The 17605-nt window shown below is 47.6% G+C and overlaps 1 protein-coding gene across 5 annotated transcripts in view; it reads right to left on the bottom strand.

The window, feature by feature from the left end:
• Window positions 1–17605, bottom strand: part of TP63 (tumor protein p63) — a 202791-nt gene that overhangs the window by 130259 nt on the left and 54927 nt on the right. For 2 of the 5 annotated variants that reach the window (XM_045031032.1, XM_045031034.1), the window contains exon 4: window positions 16764–16864. The exons of 1 other annotated variant lie outside the window; for it this stretch is intronic. In XM_045031032.1, the coding sequence (XP_044886967.1) occupies window positions 16764–16792 (29 nt within the window). In that variant the 5' untranslated portion in view covers window positions 16793–16864. Of the gene's footprint in view, window positions 1–6829; window positions 6849–16763; window positions 16865–17499; window positions 17554–17605 lie in introns of those variants that run through there. 2 more of the 5 variants (XM_045031033.1, XM_045031042.1) reach the window with 2 other exon arrangements.

Raw genomic sequence — 17605 nt, 5'->3', positions numbered from 1 at the left:
ACATTGGCCAGGCACACCAGAATCAGCACGGAACTTCTCTCCTGGAGCGAGCCCGTGGACACGTGGCTGAAACATCACCCAGGAACAAGGAGGTCGGGTTTAAGAAAATGCCCTAAATCAAAGTGAGAAACAGCTCTAATTGCGGCAGGATTTGCATACTTAGCACTAAATATGTTTATTAAAAAAAGGGGTGTGTGGGGGGGTCCATGACTTAGAGCTAGTTGCAACTTGGAACTTCCATTCGGGGGGAAATTCTGACATTTTGAAATTTCCCTTCATCACAAATCAGAATGAAAGTTCCCCCGGATTTCATTTAGGAAATATCAAAACAGTGATATTGAAGCATCATCTCATTTCAATGCAGTTAAAATGCTTCCTTCCAACTTTCTCATTTTGGTTTTCTACTGGGTATTACATAAATAATATCATCCTCATATAAAGGTCAAAAAGAATCATTTTGACCTTATCCAAAGGAAACGTTTAATAACAGATACTTCCTGTGAAACATTTCAATTTCATAAGCAGCATTTTCCAACAGAAAACTTCCATTGGAAAAATCCCAAACAGCTTCCCTATGAAAGATCCTGTTACATCCTCTTACCCACAGGATCAGCACAGCTCAGGCAGTAGCAAGGATTCACCAAGGGCAAGTCATGCCTGACTAACCTAATTGCCTTCATGTTGGGGATTGGTCCTGCTTTGAGCAGGGGGTGGGACTAGATGACCTCTTGAGGTCCCTTCCAACCCTGCTATGATCCTAAGATAAGCGTGCCCACTCGGAGTTCAGTTAACCTGCCTTGCCCCTTGTGGAGGAATGAGAAGGAAAAAGATGTAGACCCTGGCTTCTCTGCCGAGCCTGCCAACACAGGGGCCAATGGTAGGGGTGGCTTTTATAATGCAGACTTGGAACCCTAGGAACTGGACCGAATTCACCTCTCATTCCATGCAAATAGCCATGAGATGGTTACGACCTGTGGGCATTACTCACCTGGGCTGGACTTGAGCCGGGGACCTGATATCAAAGGCTGTCAAACATTACCAGTCCCAAATCACTCTGCACCCTCCTCCCACACTATTATACATGTATCTGCAAAAATTCAGTGTGGCCATAAGGCGCAAAGCTTGGACCACAAGCTATAGACAAAGGATTTACTTTTAAATAGATTTTTAAGGCCAGAAGGGGCCATTATGACAGACTGACTTCCTGGATACACAGGCCAGAGAACTTCACTCAGTGAAGCCCTGAATTTCTGCTTGAACTACAGCATATATCTTAGAAAGAGGTTCATTCTTGATTTCAAGATTTTCAGAGATGGAGAATTCACCACATCTGTAGGCAAGTTGTTTCAGAGATTAATTACCCTCACTTTTAAATATTTGCTCCTGATTTCTACTCTGAATTTGGTCAGCCTTGCCTTCCAGGCACTGGATCTCCTTCTGCCTTTGTCTGATAGATTAAAGAGCTCTTTGCGACCATCAGAAATCTTCTCCCCGTGTAGGTATTCTCACTGTATTTCTTTCACACCAAGCACAGCCTCATTGAGGTCAGTTGGATTGCACCGATTTCACGGAGATCAGAATTTGGCGGAGTTTGTCTCAAGAGCAATACAACTTCTGTTGTGGAAGGTTTCACAGGGGAAACCAATACCCTCCTGCTACGTTCCACATTCCCCAATGAAGGCAGCGTAGCCAAGGAGTGCTTGCTATTTCTCACCACCAGCCCTCCTCCTTCCCCCAAACCTCAGGCTCTCTCTCTCCCCCTGCCAGTTTTCCACACTGCCCACAGGGCTCATCACATGGGGCAAGCCCTGGGTACGTATCAGCGTGGAGTAGGGGAAGAGAAACACATTATGGCAAATCTTGTTAATGAAAAAGAGATCACAAAGCTTCTATAATCCCCTGGGTTATGTGATAGTAACCAAGCACTTACTTAAACAGACAGCCCTGCAACATAAGCAGCCTTCATTAGGCAAAGCACTGAAGGATGAGTTAACCCTGGAGTATCTGGCCAACAGGCTCTCATAATCCAGACAGAAGCTATCCTTCAAGGAGTGTCTCCACAAGAGATCACAATGAAAGGACTTCACCTCTCCTCGCTTTATGACTGGAAAAATACCGTCTGCATGTCATTTGCATGTTCAAATATAGCAAGCGCCTGTTAGAAGAAACAAACAATCTGATACCCCATTCTGTGACGTGCTTTTTTATCATCTGGAAAGCTATAAAACACTTAACAACAACTCTTCTTTTTAGTGTTGTTAAGCCACAATGTTCACTATTAAGCAGCGCACACAAATATTCTTTGGAAATGACTGTATCTCAGCAAGGGAGCAAAAAACTTCTACAGTTCGGATCTTTTCCACAATTTACTTGATTTGTCTTTTAAATACCCAGAACTCAAGGTATTCTACTAATGCTTATGTTCTGTCCAGGAGCCTTTTCATTTAAAAAGTACTTTTGACACTTCTCAAAGCACAGTAATAGTCTAACCCCAAGCGCAAGGCAAAAATATTGTTGGCTTTCACATTATTTATCAGATATCTTTTCTGTAGCCAAAGAGGAAAGGGGAGATATTTTAAACGGATGCCTATAATTAAACAATAACCAGTTAGAAAGCCAAAAATAATAATCAGCTTCACCAAGCATGAAGCGAGTGGCACATTTTTCCCCCATGCAGCCCAGCTGCCACTGCATGCTAGCAGAAAAGATAATAATTACACAAGGCACTCGGATCAAATCTGTGATAGGAGAAACTTATGTCACACTCCAACTCACCGCTGCATGCAGGGATCAGGGTAATATTGCAAGGTGGCGTATGGTGCAGGTTCAAAATTCATTTCCTCCGATCCCTCTTCAGGGATAAACAAAACAAAACAAATAAATATATATAAAGCCAGCAGGCTAAACGCAATAAGGTCAAGTGATACGAGAGATAGAACTTTAGAGACTTATTTTACACTTGCAAATGGGTGGGGTCTTCCAGGGGCTTGGCCAATGGGATTCATCAAGTGACCTGAGCATCACAGTCACTCCTTACCAGCTGGGCATCTTCCGCAGAGATATTTCCCCCTCCTCTCTACATCCTTAATAATATTTGGTGCACATCGGCCACACTTGTTGTTGGGAACTCATCTCGGGCATCTCTGAACTTCTGAGCTCGCTGGCCATTGGTTGCCTTCCCTGGTGACCTCAGAGTTTAATTTTGGCAGCTCTGGGATTTTGTAAACCGCTGTACTCGTTGGTCAAATTTGCCTCCAAATGGCCAGAGTTTCCTGTGCTGGTGCTGCGCCTGCACTGACTCTGATCGTGCTCCGAGTGCTTTCATGGCCACCTCTGGGGCTAACACATTTACAGAGTTGCCTAGGGGAATTTTCATGTCAGTCTCTCTCTGCAGTTAAACTGTCCGTTGTGGTCACGGTTTCAAAAGCTGAACGACCGAAAACCCAGGGAAATTCCTCAATTAAATTTAACTCTGAACTCTTGCTCCTTTACCCCACCAAAAGAAAAATGAAACCAAATTTTCAAATTTTCTCTAGAATTCTTTTCCTGTTTTTAAAAAGGAATTTTTAAAATCCCAGTGTGTTTTTATAGTTCTTATAACTCTCCCACGCAGAGTTGCAACATACTTGGATACTTAAAAACAAAAAACAAACAAAAAAAACTCGCTCAGGAAGGAATTAAAGAATAAATCCATTTATTTTCCAGGCTGTTACAAGCAGCTGGAAACAGCAGCAAAGTCAAGTCCACAGGAGGAAATTAGCCTCGATAAGGGAAAAGATAAAAAGCAGGTTGATCCCCATCAAGAAAAACAAAACAAGCTTTTATTTTTCACCACCAGGAAACGAACCAGGGAAACAACCTGCTCTGTTGCCACTGCTTCACCCCCTCCGTGTCTCGCTCAAATAGTGCATGCTGTAAACCTATCCCGGTTTTGTGGTTTTGGAGAATGAATGAAATATGAATCAGGAGCTAAATTAAAATGGATTCCAGCAGGAAAAAATAGCGTCCACGTATCTATCCACCAACAGGATTGCATCTTCAAGCAGAAGGGGGAGGGGGAGCCGACCCTCAACTCACCTACCCACAATGCACCTGCAAGGTGCTGATGTCAGCACAAATGCCAACCTCATGAGCCAAAGCCAGGAGCCCTCTTCAGAGGCAGAGAGCTGGGCTTTTATTTTTCCTCGTAGGAAATTTTGGTTGGAAGCGTGTCATGTGGAAACATTTTCTTTGCTGTCTGTGCCAGGGAAGCTATTTAAAACTTGACAGTCTCCACCCACACTCAGCCTGATAGTTCCGAACATCTGTGAATTGTGAATCCCGTAAACTTGCAGCCCTGAGCCCTGGCCAAGTCCAGGCAGCTTACACTGCAATATGTGGTGTTCACGGAGAAAGAGGGGATTGGTACTTAATTCTAGAAACTGAAGTCACGGGCTCTGTCCCTGTCAGACATAAGGCTGTCTACAAGACCTGCTCAGAGGATGAGAGTCTGTTACAGTCTCAGCTACAGAGCCTGGCACTTTAGCTGAAGCTGCAGAGACTCATGCTCCTGGTATTGGCCAAGATGGTGGCCATCCCAAATGGACGGAATGCAGATCAGATATTCCTTACATTGTAATTCACACGGAAAACATTCCCACTGTTGCAAGATAAATAATTGTAAGAAGTGCGACAAGATCTTAAAAGGTCCAGGAACATGGTTCTGTATCTCATCTGAAAGACAGCAACTAGTGATTGCATCCCTTTTAGAAACTTTCTACGACTTTTCCTTAGGGATCTGAACTAGTGCCTTGCACCTTAGAGCCTGGCCCATGAATAATTCGGAACCCTCATGGCTACAGCCGGAGAGACTCCCAAAGGTTCAGAGTTTTGTGAATTTTGGATCAACGTCCAAAATCTGGATGTTTCTTCCAATCTAGCCAAACCTTTTTGCCTACAGAACAGGTCTGGAACAGTTTGTCCCACGCACTTTGGATGCTTCTACTCCAGTCCTGGCTGGGAGATGGAAGTGTAGACCACCACTGTGGGCGAAGTGATCTGTACCTTGACCACCTGGTGAGATTCTCCATGGCCTTCCCCCTCCTCTGACAGCTAATGCTCATTCCTGAAGGCAGAGCTGCTCGGCTTGTGGAATTCACACAGTGGCTGTTAGATCTCAGGGGTGGAATTTTTTCCCTCGCCGCTCAGTTCTATTAGGTGAACCACATGGAGCCCTTCGCTCTGGCTGAGCTAGTTACAGGCGCTGTGCTAAGCATCTCAGCTAGAAGTCGCTCCTCACATATACTCTGCAGTGGAAATCTGAGGTAGAAAGAGAGACTCCCACCCGCTGTGTTGCCAGCACCCTTTCCCACATAGCTGGGAGGTTCCCCAGGCTGAATGACATCCAGCCAACATACTTATCCTTCCTTGAAGAAAATCTGTTGGGTAGAGGGGGAGAAAAAGGCTCATATTGAGGAGCAAAGAATTCAGAAGTGGGGCAGCTGCCCATTTTGCGGCTGGTAAATTTCACCATGGCAAGCTGGAATTAAAGAGGCAGTTGTGATGAGGGTAAAACTCAGTGGCAGCACCTCTGGAGGGTAGAAGAGCCGGTGATATCCCAGCTGGTCACAACATCTCAGAGGACGTTGTCACACAGTCTGGCAATGGGATGATACCTCCCTGCTGGCAGAGTGCACATGCCTTAGAGAAGCGCGAAGGAAGCCAGGGCATTGCAGATCTGTCTGCAGGACGGATTTGCAGTTGGAGTCTCACATTAATTAGGTGGCATAAGGGTATGTGGAGGAGGTATGTGTGTAGGTGGGTTAGAATGCAGGGTGTCACTCCATCATTGTTGTTTTTGAGTCTGGGAGAGAGACAGCTGCGGGGCTCTCCCTCCTCCCACACTCCCCTAGAGCACAGAGATTAAGATGTTTTGTCAAGTGCACGTGAGGGTTTGGATGTTTCAAGTGAATTTTGGAGCATTTCATCCGTCAGGGAAGGAGGCTGAATTCTCTGGTGATTACCACAGAGCACTGGGTATCAGGATGTCTGGGTTCTATTCCCGGTTTTGCCCTGATTCACTGAGACGCTCTCTGTGGCTGAGGGGAACCTACTGCAGCTCACGGTGAGGGGGAAGCCAGGTTGGCTTGAAGGCATCCTCCAGATTTGGGGGACCAGTCCACAGTACAGCTGGGTCTGCTTATGTGGAAAATTGTGGGTTCCCTCCTACCCCACCCCCATTTTCCTATTTTTCAATTAAATCCTGGACATATTTTCCAGTTTTTCTGAGTTTGAGGGTTTTCCCTCTGCCTTTTTGCCACTGAATGAGGGGAAAAGGGGGCTCTAGGGCGGGGGACTGAAGACTATTCCCCCCTCCCCCAAAATGTTGATACTTTTCACAAAACATAGTTCCCATTTTCCCACCACCATCAGGCCCCAGTGTCAGCAGAGAGTCAAAGGCTCCCTTCCCTGGGGCCATTTCTTGCAGCTGAAAATAGCGAGAACTCAGCCAAGCCAAGCCCCCTTCTCCATTTCCCTGACCCCAAGGTTGGGGGCTGGCTGGAGACCCAGCACAGAGCCATTCCACCAGCTCTGTGCTGCTGGGAGGCCCCTTGTTCTGGAGGCATTCCCGACTTCACCCCCTTTTTCTGGTTGCACACCAGCATAAGGGGGGAATGTCCCCCTCATTCCCCAGCTTTAAAGGAACTCTCTGAAAATGACGTGGGCTTGAAACTGGGGTATGCCTTGAGGAATGCTGCAATCTCACCATTAGCATCACTGAGAGGGAGCCTCCAAGCCAGCCTCCCATTGCTAACCTGGGCCCAGACACACACCACCTCTTAGCAATTACCGTAAATGATGCTAGAGCGGTTCATCTCCAGGCATCCCTTCAGCTCTGGAGGATCCTCTGCACCTTGAAGTCTTTAAACCACGATTTGAGGACTTCAATAACTCAGACATAGGTCAGGGGTTTGTTACAGGAGTGGGTGGGTGAGATTCTGTGGCCTGCGTTGTGCAGGAGGTCAGACTAGATGGTCATAATGGTCCCTTCTGACCTTAAAGTCTATGAGACTATGAGCTCGAGGGAGTGAAGGTTCTGGATTTCCAGGTGTGAAATCAATTTCATAGAGAGGAGACTGAACGAAGCGGCTCAGATCCAGACACAATCCCCCCCAATATTCACAGAGTTTGGGGATCTGGGATTCCGGTTTGGGTCCCTCTCCACATAGCACATCAGAACCATTAACTAATTAACCCCCACACCATCTGCATATGGCAGGGAAGCATCACTGCCATAATTTTCCAGGTGGAGAAAAAAAAGACACAGGAAATGGAAGTGACTTGACCAAGGTCACAGAGGGTGACAGTGTCGGAGGCCAAGCTCATGAGATGCTGGCTCCCGGTCCACTAGTCAGATCCCTAGAGCGGACCTCACTCTTAAGAGAGAGGGGTCTATCCCTCTAAAGCTTCTGGGGGTGCTGTGGAGTGACTGCAGGTATCCCCAGCTGGTAGTAGGTCAGGGAGCAACTAATTCCACTCTGTGGAGGGAAATTCCTTTTCTTACAGCAGCAGCTCTGTTTAAGGACATTTTTGAGCCTTGGTGGGCCCATGGGCCCAGGATAAAAACAGGGGCTGTTGTGCTGGAGGCGAGACGGCCCCACCCATGGTGGGACAGGTGGCAACCCCAGTGAGTGCAGCTCATGTGTATCGCATATCAAAGGAACGGAAGTTGTTGTGTAGGTGGAGGGCACGGCCTCCCTTTCCAGCTGACATTCTGCATGTCTGGCATTCTGGCTGACACCACTCCACAGATATATACAGCATCACTGCGCAGTAGGGTCAGGCCCAGGTTGGAGCTGTCAACCCCACGGGGCAATATCCTCCTTGAAGGCAGCTTCCCTGTATCACCTTGGTACTGTCCCAACAGCAGCAGCCCCGAAGCTTCGGACGCCGGATGGCTGGGGCAGGAGCACCTGGGGTTTTTCCTGCATTCTTTCTTGTAACACAGTCTCATGCTCAGACTCTTCCTCCTCTGATTGGTCCCAACATCCTTTGTGTCTCTTCCCCCATTCCTGTGACACTTGATAGTAGGCGTCTCGGCAGTCAGTGCAATGGTTTCTGGGATGTTTCTGGCCTCTAAGGTTGCAAGGAGGTGAGCGCAGTTGGCTTCAGGGAAAGAACAGCGTCTGGGAATGGGAACGGACCTCCTGGACGACTGCCAAGGAGCTCCTTGTAGGAAGTGTTGTAGCCGTGCTGGTCCCAGGATATGAGAGAGAGAGAAGGTGGGTGAGGGGGATCTCTTTTATCGGACCAGCTTTTGTTGGTGAGAGAGAGACATTTTTGAGCTTACCCAGAGCAGTGTTGCTGTCTCTCATCAACAGAAGCTGGTCCAATAACAGATTTCTCACCTGCCTTGTCTTTCTAAGGTGCTCCATGGCAGGAGTGGCCCTGAGGCCAGAACTGCTGGAGAAGCAGCCTAGATGAAGCAAGCTGATGAGTCTCTGTGGAAAGAGCTTCACACCCATAAAATCACCATCACAACCATCCCCTGCTGAGAGCCTCACATGAGGCACCAAAGCCAGAAAGGGCGATAGTAATTCCACCATCCTTTCAGGGCCCTCAAGGAACAAGTCCAGGTCAGAGGTGAGGCACACCTTGGCAGGGAACACACCCGTCTCTGCCCATGATGTACCTGCTCTGTCGATAAGCTGAGCCCTGAGCATCCGGGGAAAGCACCTTTCACCAGCGCTTACAGACAGTCACACATGCACGATCGCCAATAGATTCCATGTTTCATAAATACATACTTATAACTAACAGTTCTGCTGGCCGGAGCGGATTGGTTTAGTGTCCACAAGGGATCCCAGGGACCCTATGTTTTCAAAACGGGATGAGCCAGTACAACTGAGATCCATGACACCCTCCCCGTATTGGGCTTGTGAGGCTTTTCCCAGGTTCTAAGTCTGCCCATGAAAAGACAGGACAATAAGGAGCGTAGACATTAAAGGCAGAATGTTGGAGATGCAGGGCAGAGTCCAGTGATTATAAACCATAACTGAATGTGTAGGCCTGAGGCTCGTTAACCTGCTGCCACCCAAGTTAATACTGCACATGTTAAGGTTGGACTATTAATTATCTCCCCAGTACAAACTTTTCCTTCTTGGCGTGAAAGCCTAGAGGACTGAAGTCACCACCGTGCATGGCTCTTGTGCACGATGGTTCCCTGCATTCTCCAACTTCCTGCACTAATCTGGCCACACAAGCATAAATTACTAGGGCTGGGAACGGATCAACCCCCCAACCACCTACTTTAGCAAAGTTCAGATCTAGATTCTACTTCTGCAATGGGACAAGCCAGAAACCCAGATGCAATACACCCTCAGACATGGGGGAAGTTCAAACCCTCATCCAAACTTTGCAACTCTGGCCCTTCTCAAAAAAACTTCTCTCTCCTGCCCTGTGCCCTCAGGAGCAGATACCAAGCTCCTGCAGGTTGGTTTCCTATTGGAGAAGAAATCAGTGACATAGAATCATGTCTATTTACAGCCCTGGAACATAGGTGATCGCAAGTGGCATGCAGGCAATCCCCTCTCGCAGGAATCCCAGCCTGTACACCAACGCCCTGTTCCCAGGGAGCAGCTCCGCCCCAAGAACCGACTCTAGTAAGACAGATGAAAGCAGAGAGCAACTCTCCTGCTCTTTGCAACATCTCCGCCCTAGGTCACTTCATCCAGAAAACAGCAACAGTACAGCATGTCCTCAAAGACGGCACAGCTCTCATGCCACGAAAAAGAATTTGCTCCATTGTGTGTACAGGGCCATCTGGTGACTGCTGCCACAACGGTATAATTAGATATATTTTATAAGTCACTCACAGTTCAGTCTCAATTATCCATAACTCTCAGGGGACACCCAAACCCTTTAGCTAACCAGGGTCCCGGCTCTGCAGACTTTAATGGGCAGCTCTTATCGAGTTGCCTCTCAGATAAGAGGTGGCATGGTAGCACTCCATATGCACCATCTCTCGGATGGTGGCACCAGATCAGATGTGCTGTTGATAACCCAAATGGTAGGACCCTGTACTGGAAATGTGAAGTTCCTTCTAGAAAGAGTAGGTATTTCCAACGGCTGAGCCTCTGTGATTGTGGATCTTCATTTCTCTCTACTCCTGTGGTAATTTGTCTGTGATGGCCAACAGCTTATGCCAATTGATACAATCATAGTGCCTGATAATTGCCAATTCTAAGATGGTCGCTAGCAGCTCCTTCCTTTTTCCTGTGGAGAAAAAACCCAGGCATTTGGGCTCTTCTTTTGATGTCACTTTAGAGCTTTGCTGTTTCATCCTCTCCTGAGCAGTGGTTAGAAAAAGGGATCCAGTTCTGGGATGAGTGTAAAAGTATCCAGATCCCAAATATGGCCTCCGGTGCCATCTGTCCGTCCTTTCAGATGTTGGAGGAATAGATACAGGCATCTGCCATAGGAGCTGTGCAGATTCTCAGTGTCTCTCATCTACCGGCAGAGCCAGCCTATCCAGTATAGAGTTGTGCAAGATCTCTAGCACATGGGATTTCTCCTGCACTACTGTATTTGGAATCTCAAGATCTCCACTATCCAAAGAAGGAGGTCTTGAAAGCCCTGTAGTCGCTGGGGTGTGAGAGAGCAGACGAAACACAGCTTCTTTGGGAGAAAATGGAAGCAAGTCCAGCTGCCGGATGGATTTCTTCATGAGAGACTTGCAGGTGTTGAGGACCAGCAATTGCTCCTTGGAGTGGCTGTTGGTGGACCCTGCCGGGGAGGGTAAACTAGGTCTAGAGTGGCCTGAGGAGCATGGGCGGTGGGTGAACCCCGGGCTCAGGGAGGCTGGCCCCCGGCCCGGACCACCCCTTCTGCCCGAGGCCCTGCCCCTCCCACCGGAGCCCAGAGTCCCCCCCGCATCTGGCATGGCAGCCAGCCCCCATTAGCCCCCCTCCCCCCAGGCAGCTCGGCCTCCCTCCCCAAGCCCCAGAGCGCAGGCCAGCCCCCATTAGCCCCCAGCCATGGGGGGGGAAGCCCCCTGCAGCACAGCCCAGGAAGCAGGAAGGGAAGGGGCCTGGGGGCAGAGCATGGGCGGGGCCACACAAGGCTGTTTGGGGAGGCACAGCCTCCCCCTGCCTTCGATACCCACCGCCCATACTGAGGAGGATGGTTTCTTAGCTGGATGGATATGGCTGGTGCCTGGTATGGCCAGAATCAGAGCTGTAAGCAATGTGAGTTGCCAAAGAAATATCCGCTCTCGGTAGTGCTGAGAGTACATTTACTGCAGGGGAGAACAGCGGTGTCTCAGCGAAGGCAGACATGGCTAAATTTCCCCGTGCCAGGAATCTTGGTGTCAAGATCGTCTGCACCATGAGCCATCATTCTGAGATGCTCGGTATGCAGAAGACTGTGTCGACAAGGTCTGTACCGAGCATCCTGCCAGCAGTGCCATAGAAGTAGTAGTGGAGACCATTGGAGGATGCTCTTGTCCTGGACTGGTGTATGGAGACTGGAAAGTTTTCAGGCGCCAGAGGGACCTAACTTAGGCCTTGTGAGAGGGAAACTGAGGTGATCTATGCCTCTTCCTTTCACTAGATTCCTCAGAGGCAGACCTGTCCTTCTGCTCTTCAGAAAAGCAGTGCGGCACCTACTCCTCTCTGCTGACGAAGAGGGCTTAGGACTGGAAGCATCACAACAACGTTTATCATGAGCTAGGGCCCTAGAGGTGATCAGAGCACTCGCAGTCACTGGAGACATTCCGGTGGAGGACTGTTTGGAGCTGGGTGGATCTTGTTTACTGGGACCCGAGGCTGGCTGCATCCACTGGTCCAGCAGATAAAGCTTTAAATGAGCCTCCCCGGCATATGGGGGTCTTTTAGAAAAGGACAAATGGAGCACTTGTCGGTGATATGCCCCTCGCCCAAACCAAACAAGCGCCAAGTATGCCCGTCACCGAGGGTACAGTCACCTTGCGTCAGGTGCAGTATTTAAACCCAGGCAATTTTTTGCTCAGCCATAAGGGGTGAAGCCTGGTAACTAAATGACAGAAAAAAAGAACTACCGAGAATAGAAACCTACTATAAAAAGCTATTCCAAGCTAACTATTAACCCCCAGTAATAGGGAACTATGCACAGAACTATCCGTTTTAATCGCTGGTGTGAAAGTGACAGGGTCACTGCTCTCAGTTCCATTTCACAGCCACGGAGAAGGAAAAAGGCACAGAAGGTCAGTTGGCCTCACTCTGCCCTTCATGCTCTGGAAAGGGGGATGCCAGGGCACTCAGCAGGCTGCCCTCACGGCCACGCCTGGCCAAAAGGGTGTGCGTGCACCAAACGTGGAGCATATGTGGACAAGCACTCGAAGAACCAGCTTAGATTCTGGCTGGACACATGGTACTGGCGCCTCTGTTCTGCACCTGTCTGAATATACACTAATGACCTTGTTAATCTTTACTTTTCCATTAAAGCACTTGAGGTAGGTACTGAGGGATACTAAGTGATGGCAAACGGGAGGGGACCACAGGAGAGTCTCGCTACAGAGGTATGATGTGGTCTATAACAATCCATGATTGAGAATCTCTGCTATCTATAAAACTGGCCAAACGGTAAGAAAAGGCTTTTTGGCAAATAATTTGGGAACAGGCAGAAAAAAGTTAATAAGTTTAAAAAGTTTGCACAGTATAATTCATCAGCCATTCAGGGATTGCCGAGATGGGTTCCCTAGGGAGGTGGTGGAATCTCCTTCCTTAGAGGTTTTTAAGGCCTGGCTTGACAAAGCCCTGGCTGGGATGATTTAGTTAGGGATTGCTCCTGCTTTGAGCAGGGGGTTGAACTAGATACCTCCTGAGGTCCCTTCCAACCCTGAGATTCTATGATTCTATGAGATGCTCCCAGATTCTTTGGGGGGAGTAATCAGTTCTGAAGCAGCAAGACTGCATCTGTTCTGCAGCAGCTTGTAACGTGTTGCTGGTGTGCTGCTAAAGCAATGTGAGTACCCCTTTAATACAGGATTTCAAGTTACTAAATCAGGTGATACAGCACAATCTAATTTAATACATAATAACGAAGCATTTGCACACACAATTTATAATACAGAGTAGGGTCCCTGTGAAATTAGTGATGCAACAGAATTCCCCTGCAGTCCCAGTTTCTGCAAGTGAAGCTTAAGCCCAGCAAAGAAGGAATTAAAATTCTTTTGGCACTGGTGAATCACTGGCTGCATTGGGTTATTTTCCTGTGCATTAGACGTTAATTATAACTAAGCGTTAGCCATCTGTTACACACCCTAATTATAGATGCATAACAATATTTCACAATGCCAACCGTTAAAAAGATCTGAGAGATTTCAGTACTCGCTGGCTTCCCTTGAGATCCTTTGCCCTCCCATTTCAAGTGCAAGTCCAGAGGGAAACTGCTTGTTCTCCCAGCAGTACATTTCCTACATTGTTATTTTTAAGGTAAACGGGACTGAATATGAGAGCCGTTTAACTCAGTAACTTTGTATTTCCCCTTCTTTGGAAACGGCAGCAATAGGCTACGTGCACGCGCATGCGCACACACAGACAGACACTAACGCACTACTACCCATCCACGGTCCAGATTCCAGACCCTTTAGCCACAGTGAACAGTACTTTACTCCACCTGGTTCCCGTGAAGTGGCATCACACATGCACTAAGAGGTGCCACTGAGCATGAGCAAAGATATCACAATCTGAAATAAACCATTTCACTGAATTTGGCAGACAAGAGAAAAGCAAGAGGGTCAAAGTAATCTGAAACAGCTTCATGCATCTCTCTCTCTCTCTCTAAATATAAAAGTTTGCTAATATCACCCAGTTCTAGCACCATGCCCAGCGGAGCGAGATGGAAGCCAGTGGTTTCAGGTCATAGTGCTGTGTGAGCTCTTCTTTGGGCATCAGTTCATTTGTGGTTCACGCCTCATGTTTTACTTTGAGTGCATTGTTCAAATGAATTAAAAAAAACCTAGAAGCAAAACTCAACTGGCACCACTATACCATGCTTAGGTGGGGACCAAAACAATCGTGTCTCATGTATTTTCCACTTGCAACTATAACTGTCCAGGTTCAGGGGAATCCAGAGTCAGGTTTGCGTGTAGTTGAGTTGTGAGCAGGTAACAAACTGCAGATCCAGGCAGGTTATGCTTGGGAGTAGTGCAGAGCGTTAGCAGCACACTGAATACGTTGCCGCCTGTGTTTCCTCACTAACTCTTCTAGTGGTCTCAGATATTACATTGAGCAGGAGGGGGTGATGATCTGAACCCCTCGGGGCAGGGGACCAGTTACCCCCAACACCCCTCTGGATAATCTCAAAGAGAAGAATGGAGGACGACATTCTATTTAAAGGTGGGATTTGTAAAACCACTCGCCCAGCATTGGACCAACTTTAACTCCTTTGAAATCAATGGTAAAAAACCCTCCCCTTGATTTCAATGCAGCAGAGTTAGACCAAAGTTGAGTGCATTTGAAAAATCCACAACCCACTGGCCAAATTCCCAGTGAAGCAGGGTAGTCGGTGTCTCTGCAAACGTACATGACACCTGCAACTGTATGCTTCCGCCTGGCTTTGTTTTCCCTTGGGTCTTCACATTGAACATTTAGCGCAGTGTGGTCACTGCTCTAAATTGAGAATAAAGATTGGCCCCCAGCTCGCTCTGAGGGATGGCACCTGCATCCGAGGGGAGCTTGGGATGCAAACTGTGGCTCGAGAGCTGGATTTCAAGTGCCACAAAACCCAGCATTCTAATAAGACACCATCTGGAGGTGAAACTCTATCGTCATTAGCAAAGCTCCCATTGACTTCAATAAGGCCAGGGTTTCGCTCCTACGGCTTGGACTCATGCCCCTCTCTAGTCCAGACCACAGGATATAGCCAGATCTTTTCTGTCCCTATATCTGCCCTGGGGGTGGTATCAATCCATCAGTCAGGCTGGGAAGAGAGTATTGGGAAATAAGCAATGTTCCCAGCACAATATCTTCACAGGCTCAGAGAGCTTGACACAGACACTCTGCAATCGGTTGCCTATGGGGAAGCTAGATCAGGGAGCTGCGCAGGGAGAGTCTAGAATTCAGTGTGGCGTCTTTGAAAAGAAACCTAAATGCTAATTATTTTGAAGGAGATCACTTGAATTGAATCTCCATTCCTCGTTGTTTGTCAGATCTCTCCCTTTTCCCACCAGACCAATCTCAGCATCCAATCAGATCAATAATGTAAGTGCCTAGACAGAAGAAAACCAGAAGGAGGGCCATACGATTACGCGTTGAACTGAAATCATTTGCTTGGAGTCAGCACACCAGACGTGTGCCTTTACTCATGCATGTAGTACAAATTCACAATCAAAAGCCAGATCTTCCCCACCCACTACTCTGCATTCACTGAACGCCACCAAGTAATAAATTCAATACATACTGCACGGGGAGATTAAGTTATGCTCCCTACATAGCAAGGACAGCTGCACCGTGCTCCGGATACATTAACAATGTAGATTGATATTGATTTTGGCTGATCTTAATACTGGTGACCTCAAGTCATGTTATGCTAGATAAATCTGAAGATTAATGGAGGAGGAATTTGAAGAAGGTCTATTACTAGTTTCTATAGACACACACTTGGCATTTCTGTTTGACATAGTCGCACATGGCCTCACCCCATGAGGTGCTGAGCTCAGAAGGTTCTGCATAGTCTAGGAGGTGCTCAGCTTTTTTCAGGATCAGGCCAGGAAACAATGTTTTTAGTGGAATCCCTTGAACTAGTTTGAATAATATTTCCATCAAAGCTAGCAGGGGTCAAACACTGGGCTGGGACTCAGGAGATCTGGCTTCAATTCTCATCTCTTCCACAGATTTTGTGTGATGTTGGGCAAATTACTTAATCTTTTTGTTCCTCATTTGTCAGATGGAGAGACCAATCCTTTCTTTCTCCCATCTTTTGTCTGCCTTGTCTATTTAGATTATGAACTCTTCAGGGCAGGGATCGTCTCTTACAATGTGTTTGTACAGCACCTAGCACTGGAGGGCCCCAATCTCGACTGGGGCCTCTAGCCACTACCGTGATATGCATTGTTATGCTAGGGGCTTGGATGAAGCCACATTGAAACTGATGAGCATAGCCACTATGCTTCATTTAGGATAAATGCAAGAAACAATTAAGCCTCTTTCTGGATCCTGACAACTGAAACAATAGGCACCGCCATCCAAAACACAAGCACCCAGCAAGGCTTGAGTAAAAGCTGAACCATGCGGCCCAACAGAACTCATGGCAAAACACATTGGCTGGAGGAGCCGTTCGTGTGAGAGAAGTGGCAGAGAGACATAGAAGGAGCAAAGAAAGCCAAGGAGACAGCCAGAACAAACACTGGCAGTGTGACCCTGGAAAAAAGCCTAGAGAACATGCTTTTTGGGTACAGTGCTGGCTGAAAGAGGCTTGGGACTGAGAGCCAAGAAGCTACCTCCTGTTGTTGGATGCCTCTTGTGTTCAGAGAAACAGGACTTTGTACATCCTTTGTAAATAAACACAGTTGCATCAAAGAAACACCTGCCTGTGACATCAATTTCTCCTCCTAACATAAACAACCCACTAGACCCCAAATTGCTCAGGCGAAAAAAGGGGAATAGCATAATAATATTCTAGTGCCTATCAGAATTTGCTGATATACTAGGGCCACAGCATACAGACGAATGAGGCCATGCCCCGTAACATGCATTAAGTCTACAAACAGAAGCTTAACAGGAGTAGGGGGTAGGGAGTGATACCTTTTTCTCCCAACTGTACACTTAAGCATTTGGATGGTCTTGCACCCCTAGAAGTGAATTTCTTCCATTGCAGCCACATGCCTTGCCATGCTTTGTTGCTCCTAAGAAACAAACCAATCAGCATTAGCATGGGGCAGGAAAATGATGGCTTTTAAGCAGATCTTAATTCGTGACTGTAAAACCGACCCCAGAAGTGAAAGGCAAAAGATGAATTTAAATTAAGATTAACGCCGACTCTAGATACACCTCCTGATTCAGGATCTTGTCCAATTACTGCCCAATAATGGCACCTTTCCTTTGCCTACTGCAGGAGGTAGCGCATTTGAGGCTGGCAGTATCTAGGGACAAGCATGTGCTTTTGAAGTGTCAACATTTCAGAGAAGAGGCCGGTGATAAGCTCTCAGCTACATCAGGGTGTGTGAGGGTTGGCAGGGAGGGCACGATTCTTTTTGTACTCTTAAATATCAGTTTTCCTGCAAGGCGAGCTGTCCCACTGTGCTGATCTGAGGAGCCCCTACTAAGGAAAGCTTTGTAGACACAGATGAGCCAAAAGCCAACCCTCCTCCCATACTCTCTCAGGAGAAGGTGTGCAGGGCAAAACCTCCCAATCTGGCCTCATCTTCCCAGTTTTGGATCCACCCATGGTTGAGTCAAGATTTTAGGTTCAGAAGCTGCCATCCCTCCAGCACCTGCCTCTCCCTCTCACACCATCTGCCAGGGACGGCAGAAATCTCACCATAATAGCTGGTTTGGCAAGATTCCTGCCATTTCGGGCCATCCGTCAGATCCCTCACCACGGAGATCGAATCTATAAGATAATGACCATAATGAGCAGAACCCTG

This window comes from Mauremys mutica, chromosome 9, assembly GCF_020497125.1.
Source record: "Mauremys mutica isolate MM-2020 ecotype Southern chromosome 9, ASM2049712v1, whole genome shotgun sequence".
NCBI classification, from domain to species: domain Eukaryota; kingdom Metazoa; phylum Chordata; order Testudines; family Geoemydidae; genus Mauremys; species Mauremys mutica.
The sequence above is the reverse complement of the archived record's forward strand: the minus strand, read 5'-3'. Positions and strand labels throughout refer to the sequence as shown.